This window comes from Eleutherodactylus coqui, chromosome 1 (assembly GCF_035609145.1).
Source record: "Eleutherodactylus coqui strain aEleCoq1 chromosome 1, aEleCoq1.hap1, whole genome shotgun sequence".
In the NCBI taxonomy this organism is placed as follows: Eukaryota; Metazoa; Chordata; class Amphibia; order Anura; family Eleutherodactylidae; genus Eleutherodactylus; species Eleutherodactylus coqui.
In genome coordinates this window covers 4,774,717-4,784,496 of record NC_089837.1, presented here as the reverse complement: position 1 = coordinate 4,784,496, position 9,780 = coordinate 4,774,717, and the positions used below count along the sequence as shown (strand labels likewise).

Here is a 9,780-nt window from a genome sequence, read left to right as displayed (position 1 = left end):
AAGCCCCATCGCAGTAACATGATCATGTTAAATGTTTGATCGCCCCGTCTGTTGTGTTCGCCTGATGAAGGCACCCGTCCAGCTCTGAAACGTGCTGTGCTTTACAGAGCCATAGGACAGCATTTACTGCCCCACACATCGTGCTTTATCCTATGCCAGCAGTGCCCGGGATGATGTCCATCTCTGCATGTCGGATATTGCCTATGTTATGTGGACCAGAGGATACAGATGGACTGGCACCATAGGGTGTTGTGTCTCTCGGCCCCACACTATCGAGGTTAGTATATTACTGCTGTGCGCTTGGTTACCCCAGTGATATTCTACGTGCTGCGCTCTTATGTGTTTTACATGTACCCAGTGCCTTCGCCACCCACCCTCCCCCCCCCCCCCCCCCCCCCCCCCCGGGCACCCTCCCTCCCATCATCCAATGTTCATCTTTAGAAGACGCTGCAGTTAAATACAACAAACTTCCAAGTTTATTTACAGGAAAGAGGGGGAAAAAAAACAAACTAAAAAGTTATTAGTTACAAATAAAAATGACATCACAGAAATACGGGTTAGGTTCATAGTGTGCAAAGCTACAGAGCGCCGTCTCCAACCTCCCCGCTCGGCTAACCTAGGATCCAGCACGGAAGCAGTTAATACAGATCAGGTAACGGCTCTCGTGTGCCCTTCTTACAGTCGCCCGGACCGGCGCTCATTTAGCCAAAATGTCCAACCCGAGACGACAACCGCCTGACAGAACAAAGAAAAGGCCGCATTCTCCGCTACGAGGTCCAGGCCAAACACACAGCCGGCAGCTTTTGGGCCGCACAACCACAACCTTCCTGAACGGCCGACAGTCGCTCCGGGACCCCAATATTTCAGCACTTTGTTCAGAACGATGACTAGCGAAGACTTTATCAGCCATTCACCAGCGATACTAGACAACAGCGCAAAGCCGGACAGGTCTCAGCTGTAAACACTAGACAGGAAGCATCATCCAGTGACAGCTACTCCGCCGCTGGATGAGAAGCATGAACCGTCAGGAAGCCGTGGCCCCCTCCTCCACTGGGCGATGCTTCCCCGACACAGCAAGATATGATTGTCCCATCACCCACAGACAAGATGGCAGAGAACCCTCCGGAGTCATAAACTCACCAGCATTCACTGCGTACTCGCAACACCTCCACCCAAAATCCACAAGGGAACGCCATTGTGTACAACAGGACATTACTTCTGTGTAAACCATGAATGTCCTGCCGTGTCAACCACAGAGATTGCAGTCATGCTACTCTCAACCCGCCTCCAGCCAAGACAGTCGTCAGTCATGCTACTACTATTGACTCCAATGACCAGCCAGGACAGGTAAGAGACCTTGGTCCTGTTATTACTATTGACCCCAATGTCCAGCCATGACCGGATAGCCCAGAGTCGTCAGTCATGCTACTACTATTGACCTCAATGTCTGGCCCGGACAGGTCAGGGTCGTCAGTCATGCTTTTGACCATGGCATCCAGCCGGCACAGCTCAGAAACCAGAGTCGAGTTGCCATCTGCCAAGATTGTCCTGGAGCTGCACAAAGGCTGCAGTGAACCTGGATTTCTGGCCGCAACGCTGCAGTCAGACCACCATTGAGCTCTGCCTCCAGTCGGAAGAGCCAGTAGTCTGCAGTCATGCTGGCGCCTGGCTAAGTCAGTCCCGAGACTGCAGCCAGCATGCTGCCATCTTGAGTTCCTTCTGATCGAGTCGGGTGAGGCATCTTCCTGCATCCTGCAGGGAAGCGGAATTGTAGACAGAGGATGGCCGTCCATCTGCAGAGCGGTGTGGGTAATGGTCCAGCCTGCCGATGCTGCTAATTGCTATGACGACACTGTAACCGCCATCATGTTTCCATTCCGGGCAAAGAAGAACTTATTGAAAGCCTCTTCGAGTAAACAGGTGAGTCGGTTCTGGTCGGCCTGAAAGGCGAAGAGAAGATTAGCAGTGGGAGGGTTATGCCGCTCTGCCATGACTCCATCTACACACGTCCTCACCTCACTGACAAAGCCCAGCTGCACTAGCTCCATCGCCAGGTCCGGGATGTTCTCATCTACAGAGAGAGGTGAAAGCATGAGGAGCGGCGCCCCCGTAAGACCAGTCACCGTGCCCTCCTCCAGATACTCACTGGGTAACACATCACAGCTTAGGTGTCTGTTCAGCTTGTCCTCCAGCTTCAGCAATAACGTCACCTAAAGGGTAAAACGAGACGTCAGCGAGGGGCAAGCAGGCAGCTAGGAGTGACTGGGTGGGCAGCTGGGGGTGACTGGGCAGCGGAGGATGAGGGCAGCAGGAGACAGAAGAAAGAAAGACTATGGAGACTGCAGTAGTGGTGAGAATAGTGATAGTCCAGGGAGGGCGAGCATGGGAAGAGAGCGCAGCAGTCCACAGCGGAGAAGAAGAGGGTCTTACGTGGTGCTTCGCTCCTTCATCCACGGACTCGATGTTGCACTGCATCTGAACCACCTGCACAACACACAAACAGAGTGTCAGCTCTGCGGGTCGGAGCGCTGACCAGGCTAAAACTGTGAAACTCTATGAACAACTCGCCTTCCGTGTCTCCAACTCAGCGGGTTCGGGTGTCGGGGTCTTCACAGAGGGAGGAACGACGGGGGATTTAACCACTTCCTGTTGTGGCTGCTGAGGTCGAGGAATTCCAAAGGCGGTCAGCGGGTAAATGCCATTTCTACCAGACAGGAAATAAATCTGTGACGGACTACAACACCCAGCCGGCTGTTCTGCACCCTCCACTACTGCTACAGTGTACACATTCCCGCCCTCCCACACTGACGGACTACAACACCCAGGCGGCTGCTCTATAGGCAATATATCACCCATTTCTCCTGCAGTGTACGACACCCCCGCTGTAATGCACTACAACACCCAGCCAACTGTCTTATACATAATATACTTTTCCACCCTCCCCCCGCGGACCGGACCCCGCTGGGCCCTTAGTAATCTACATGAACGTGTTCTTCCTGGACATTACCTGACGTCTTCTAGAAACTTGTCCAGCTCCAGAGCCGGGGACTGCGAGAACCTGAGAGAAGCAAGTTACACATTACACCATCAGACGGGCCGCTGCCGACACTAGGCTGATGCAAGGACCACCAATACTCACATCATCTGCACGCCCGCCCGGTCAGCGTGGGTGATCTCAGCCAAAATAGCGTTCATGTCGCGGTTCTTAGTCATTTCTTCTAAGGCGTTTTCTGGGATCATATCTGTAGGAGGGAAGGAAGCTTTAGACACTTACACTAGGAGGGGAAAGCGCTGCAGGGCCAGATGAAGAGGAGGAGGGGAGAGATGGAGGGGAGCGCGCCGCGGGGCCAGATGAAGAGGAGGAGGGGAGAGATGGAGGGGAGCGCGCCGCGGGGCCAGATGAAGAGGAGGAGGGGAGAGATGGAGGGGAGCGCGCCGCGGGGCCAGATGAAGAGGAGGAGGGGAGAGATGGAGGGGAGCGCGCCGCGGGGCCAGATGAAGAGGAGGAGGGGAGAGATGGAGGGGAGCGCGGCGGGGCCAGATGAAGAGGAGGAGGGGAGAGATGGAGGGGAGCGCGGCGGGGCCAGATGAAGAGGAGGAGGGGAGAGATGGAGGGGAGCGCGGCGGGGCCAGATGAAGAGGAGGAGGGGAGAGATGGAGGGGAGCGCGGCGGGGCCAGATGAAGAGGAGGAGGGGAGAGATGGAGGGGAGCGCGGCGGGGCGAGAAGAGAAGAAGGAGTGGGAGGGGAGCGCGGCGGGGCGAGAAGAGAAGAAGGAGTGGGAGGGGAGCGCGGCGGGGCGAGAAGAGAAGAAGGAGTGGGAGGGGAGCGCGGCGGGGCGAGAAGAGAAGAAGGAGTGGGAGGGGAGCGCGGCGGGGCGAGAAGAGAAGAAGGAGTGGGAGGGGAGCGCGGCGGGGCGAGAAGAGAAGAAGGAGTGGGAGGGGAGCGCGGCGGGGCGAGAAGAGAAGAAGGAGTGGGAGGGGAGCGCGGCGGGGCGAGAAGAGAAGAAGGAGTGGGAGGGGAGCGCGGCGGGGCGAGAAGAGAAGAAGGAGTGGGAGGGGAGCGCGGCGGGGCGAGAAGAGAAGAAGGAGTGGGAGGGGAGCGCGGCGGGGCGAGAAGAGAAGAAGGAGTGGGAGGGGAGCGCGGCGGGGCGAGAAGAGAAGAAGGAGTGGGAGGGGAGCGCGGCGGGGCGAGAAGAGAAGAAGGAGTGGGAGGGGAGCGCGGCGGGGCGAGAAGAGAAGAAGGAGTGGGAGGGGAGCGCGGCGGGGCGAGAAGAGAAGAAGGAGTGGGAGGGGAGCGCGGCGGGGCGAGAAGAGAAGAAGGAGTGGGAGGGGAGCGCGGCGGGGCGAGAAGAGAAGAAGGAGTGGGAGGGGAGCGCGGCGGGGCGAGAAGAGAAGAAGGAGTGGGAGGGGAGCGCGGCGGGGCGAGAAGAGAAGAAGGAGTGGGAGGGGAGCGCGGCGGGGCGAGAAGAGAAGAAGGAGTGGGAGGGGAGCGCGGCGGGGCGAGAAGAGAAGAAGGAGTGGGAGGGGAGCGCGGCGGGGCGAGAAGAGAAGAAGGAGTGGGAGGGGAGCGCGGCGGGGCGAGAAGAGAAGAAGGAGTGGGAGGGGAGCGCGGCGGGGCGAGAAGAGAAGAAGGAGTGGGAGGGGAGCGCGGCGGGGCGAGAAGAGAAGAAGGAGTGGGAGGGGAGCGCGGCGGGGCGAGAAGAGAAGAAGGAGTGGGAGGGGAGCGCGGCGGGGCGAGAAGAGAAGAAGGAGTGGGAGGGGAGCGCGGCGGGGCGAGAAGAGAAGAAGGAGTGGGAGGGGAGCGCGGCGGGGCGAGAAGAGAAGAAGGAGTGGGAGGGGAGCGCGGCGGGGCGAGAAGAGAAGAAGGAGTGGGAGGGGAGAGCGGCGGGGCGAGAAGAGAAGAAGGAGTGGGAGGGGAGCGCGACGGGGCCAGAAGAGAAGAAGGAGTGGGAGGGGAGCGCGACGGGGCCAGAAGAGAAGAAGGAGTGGGAGGGGAGCGCGACGGGGCCAGAAGAGAAGAAGGAGTGGGAGGGGAGCGCGACGGGGCCAGAAGAGAAGAAGGAGTGGGAGGGGAGCGCGACGGGGCCAGAAGAGAAGAAGGAGTGGGAGGGGAGCGCGACGGGGCCAGAAGAGAAGAAGGAGTGGGAGGGGAGCGCGACGGGGCCAGAAGAGAAGAAGGAGTGGGAGGGGAGCGCGACGGGGCCAGAAGAGAAGAAGGAGTGGGAGGGGAGCGCGACGGGGCCAGAAGAGAAGAAGGAGTGGGAGGGGAGCGCGACGGGGCCAGAAGAGAAGAAGGAGTGGGAGGGGAGCGCGACGGGGCCAGAAGAGAAGAAGGAGTGGGAGGGGAGCGCGACGGGGCCAGAAGAGAAGAAGGAGTGGGAGGGGAGCGCGACGGGGCCAGAAGAGAAGAAGGAGTGGGAGGGGAGCGCGACGGGGCCAGAAGAGAAGAAGGAGTGGGAGGGGAGCGCGACGGGGCCAGAAGAGAAGAAGGAGTGGGAGGGGAGCGCGACGGGGCCAGAAGAGAAGAAGGAGTGGGAGGGGAGCGCGACGGGGCCAGAAGAGAAGAAGGAGTGGGAGGGGAGCGCGACGGGGCCAGAAGAGAAGAAGGAGTGGAAGGGGAGCACCACTGGGCCAGAAGAGACGGAGTGGGAGGCGAGCCCCATGGGGATAGAGGAGGAGGGGAGCATCACTGACCAGGTGGAGAATACTCACGCTGATGAGCCACAATGCAGTGAGCCGCCAGCAACTTCAGGAACGGCACCTCAAACAAAGCCGGGTCGAAGAGCAGCTCCCGGGCGGTGGGACGTTTACTGGGGTCCAACTCCAGACATGTCTGGATGAACTCCTGTCATAAAGACACAAGCAGGTGAGGACACAGCCAGACAGAGAGTCTCAGATTTGACAGCCCGGGGGGGCTCACGAGGACACTCACTCTCTGCAGAGGGTCTTCCAGAAACTGAATCGCGTTGTTTATAGCTTCCTGGGGGACATACGATGATTCTCCATTCCCCTGAATCTCTAGAACCGCCATCTGTAGGGACAAGGGCCACAGTTGTAGGCAAGGGCAGAAGTTGTGGATATTACAGCTGCGCTTGAGATTATTTCTACATTATGAGCGATTTTCACGTAATGGAAACGACGACAGCAGCGACTGCTCTGAAACATCCCTCAGGACGCCAACGCCTTCAGGCACTCGCATGACTCTGGATGGTGAGCGATTACACCACTACATTGTCTCCGGGCGTCCTGTGAATGTACAAAGTATGAGCGAGCGCCCTGCCGTCATCTCACCTCCAAGGCACACATCCCGAAAGAGTAGATGTCCACAGCGGTGGTCACATTCGTCACTTCTGTAATAGAATCCGCATTAGTCAGGACGTGGACGGATAAAAGGGTGGAACACAACACCTCCAGGGCGCTCCACACAGCACATGACTGTGCTGGACCAACTGGCGTTTACCTCCGTATTCAGGTGCAAAGAAGTGCAAGTTCTTCTGCTCCTCTCGACACGTCTTCACGTGGTTGTTGATGGTATCCGGGGCCACTGGAGAGAAGAACAGAGCTGCTCACATACGACTCACAATCGTCAGCTTACATACAGTAAGTGACGTCATCTATAGTCCAGCGAGAACCTGGAGGAGACGACACACAACGCCGGACCACAAACTCCCCACAGCAACCAGAAAGAAGTCCTACAGCCCATCTATAAACACCGTCCCCGCAGCAGGGCGTATGTCAACAGTAGCGTACCCGGACAGTGGCGCACCTTAGCTGTGTGGTCATTATACCTCCATCGGTCACATGTGAAGCCCCACACGATCAAGAAAGTCATGTGTAGACCATTTGTAGCCATCATGGTTGGGATTGGACCTTGTGTGATCAATGACACACTGGAGCCTTGGATGGTCACTGAAGTCAAGTGAACACATACAGGTGGTCCGCAAAGTCTTCAGCCCCTCTCACTGCCTTACATGTTATGTCATGGCCTTGTGTTCCCCATCATTCTGCACCAAGTACCCCATAATGACAAAATAACAGAACCGGAGAAATCTTTGTACATTTTTAAAAAATGAAAAGAAAAAAAAAACACTCCCATTTTGCAGTGACATAAGTATTCACACCCCTTTGGTATGACTGTCAGTTCTGGGGCTTCCAGTTTCTCTGGATCATCTCTGAGATGTTTCTGCACCTTGGTTGGAGTGACCTGGAGGAAATTCATCTGATGGGACATAAAAGATCCCCTCGTCTATATAAGGTCTCACCGCTCACAATGCATAACAGAGCTAAAACCAAGGAGGAGGACAGACCTGCCTGTAGAGCTCAGACACAGGATTGTGTGGAGGCGCAGATCTGGAAGCAGCTACAAAAACATTTCTGCTGCCCTGAAAGTCCCCAAGAACCCAGCGGCTCCTGTAATACTTACATGGAAGAACCACCAGGACTCTTCCTAGAGCCGCCAACCCCCCAAACTAAAGTTGAGAAGGGTCTTGTAAGAGAGGTGACCAAGAGCCCAGCGGCCCCCATAATACTTACATGGAAGAACAACCAGGACTCTTCCTAGAGCCACCGCCCCCCAAAACTAAGGGGGAGAAGGGTCTTGTAAGAGAGGAGACAAAGAGTCCAGTGGCCCTCATAATACTTACAGGGAAGAACAACCAGGACTCTTCCTAGAGCAGCTGAACCCCAAAACTAAGGGGAGAAGGGTCTTGTAAGAGAGGTGACCAACAACCCAATGGCCTCCATAACACTTACATGGAAGAAGAACCAGGACACTTCCTAGAGCCACATGCCCCCCAAACTAAGGGGAAAATGGTCTTGTAAGAGATGACCAAGAACCCAGCGGACCCCATAATACTTACATGGAAGACCAAGAACCAGGACTCTCCCTAGAGCTGCCGACCCACCAAACTAAGGGGGAGAATGGTCTTAAGAGAGGTGACCAGAGTGGATGGAAGCCAGGCACCGCTCATCACCTGCCCAATAACATCCCTACAGTGAAGCCTGGTGGTGGAGCATCATGCTGGGGGAGGGAAGACTGGTCAGGGTGGGTGGAAAGCTGAATAGAGCAAAGTACAGAGATGATGACAACCTGATGCAGAGCACAAGGGACCTCAGACCGGGCAGAAGGGTCACTTTCCAAAAAGACAATGACCCTAAGACACCAGCCAAGACCAACTCTGAATGTCCTTGAGTGGCCTGGCCAGAGCCCTGAACCCAATGGGACATCTCTGGAGAGACCTGACAATGTCTGTCCACCGACATCCCCCAATGAACCTGACAGAAGGCAGAAAATTCCTAAATCCAGGAGTGCAAACCTTGTGGCATCATCAAGAAGACTGGAGGCTGGAATCACTGCCAGAGGGGCTCCGACTAATACTGAGTACAGGGTGGGAATACTCAGGGCACTACAAGGTGGGAGTTTTACATTTTGAGACATTTACAAAGATTTCTCCGGTTCTGTTATCACTGTCATTATGGGGTCCTGAGTGCAGAATGATGGGGACACAAGGATACCAGATTAAGTGTAAAAAAGAAAAAAAAATAGTAAATTGAGTAACAGTGTGGTGACCACTATCCGCAGAGATCTCCACTATCCAGCATGCCCAACAGAGTGCGCTTATCTCTGGTCAGGGATAAAGTCTTGGAGAAAGACACAAGATACTAATAGTAAAGTCGTAAGCAGGTCATCTGTTACTGCTGACCATAAACTTCACCCAGTAAGCCAAGTAGTACAGAGCACAAGGCTCGTCCCACCAGATCCGCAGTAGAAACCACAGCGGGAGGTTAGTGGGCAGAGAATGGTGATAGGAGGTGATCTCTACCCTTCATCCTTCGGGCCTTGTAATATTACAATATCTGATGGCAGACGTGAGGGAGAAGTAAGCAGAAACTTAGAGCCGTTCTAGGTCACCGTTTAGGACCGGACGACCCGGATGTGTCTGAGAATCGATTCTTTATGTAGGTCAGAGCCAATGACCAGACAAGACCGCCCATCAGGACCAAGACAACCAGGGTGTCCAGGCCCATTTCCAAGACACAGGGTGCTGCTATCACAACGTTAAAGGATGAGGATCAATGGCAAAGTTGGGAATGTCACAATGTCATCTCCTATACAGACTTCTCCGTAAGCACAGATTTAGTCATAAGTCGCCCCCCACCTTCCAAATACAACTAAACAGAACTAGTCAGGTCACTGCAGACAGAAAACATCTAAGAGCAGCTAAATCACAGGCTACCAACTACAACACCGACCACCACATCGTGCCACGAGGACACGAGAGTCCCAACCCACAACAGACAAATTCAATGGGCCCAAACACTTCTAACAGCGGTCATACTGGAATACATGTTCAAAAACAAGATGGCTGCCACATCTGGCGGGGTCAAAGAGGTGGTTGTACACTATGCGGAGGTCATTACATGATCGGTGGCCCCAGCGTTCAGCCTACAGGACAGCGATATACTACACTCCTCAACAATGACATTACACCAAGAAGGACGAACCGTAAGGTTATGCAAAGCAAGGAAGCAGAAAGTGTCGCTGAGGCATTATCACATTTTTAAGCACCTAGCGCCAATCTGTGGCATGTGGGAGGAGCTTTAACGGTATCAAAGCTGGATGGAAGGCAAATGTTTTCAGTCACGTAAAAACCTCAAAAATCGGATGAAGTTTCGCCGTGTGATGGCGCGATGCCACCTGTTGACGGGCCCGTGAGCAACATTTGTAGAACTCCATATCCGTCCGTGCGTAGGGCAAGACGTCCCACACTGCGTGTCCC

General features: G+C 55.5%; 1 protein-coding gene across 2 annotated transcripts in view; it reads right to left on the bottom strand.

Annotated features, from left to right (window-relative positions):
- Positions 1-453: 453 nt before the first annotated feature.
- The window catches only part of NRBP1 (nuclear receptor binding protein 1), a 31,573-nt gene continuing 22,246 nt past the window's right edge, over positions 454-9,780 (bottom strand). For both annotated transcript variants that reach the window (XM_066594337.1, XM_066594338.1), the window contains exons 8-18: positions 6,462-6,545; positions 6,293-6,351; positions 5,934-6,032; positions 5,714-5,846; positions 3,140-3,242; positions 3,008-3,058; positions 2,569-2,704; positions 2,431-2,484; positions 2,147-2,210; positions 2,016-2,071; positions 454-1,940 (exon numbers count right to left, since the gene is read on the bottom strand). In XM_066594337.1, the coding sequence (XP_066450434.1) occupies positions 1,842-1,940; positions 2,016-2,071; positions 2,147-2,210; positions 2,431-2,484; positions 2,569-2,704; positions 3,008-3,058; positions 3,140-3,242; positions 5,714-5,846; positions 5,934-6,032; positions 6,293-6,351; positions 6,462-6,545 (938 nt within the window). In that variant the 3' untranslated portion in view covers positions 454-1,841. The remainder of the gene's footprint in view (positions 1,941-2,015; positions 2,072-2,146; positions 2,211-2,430; positions 2,485-2,568; positions 2,705-3,007; positions 3,059-3,139; positions 3,243-5,713; positions 5,847-5,933; positions 6,033-6,292; positions 6,352-6,461; positions 6,546-9,780) is intronic.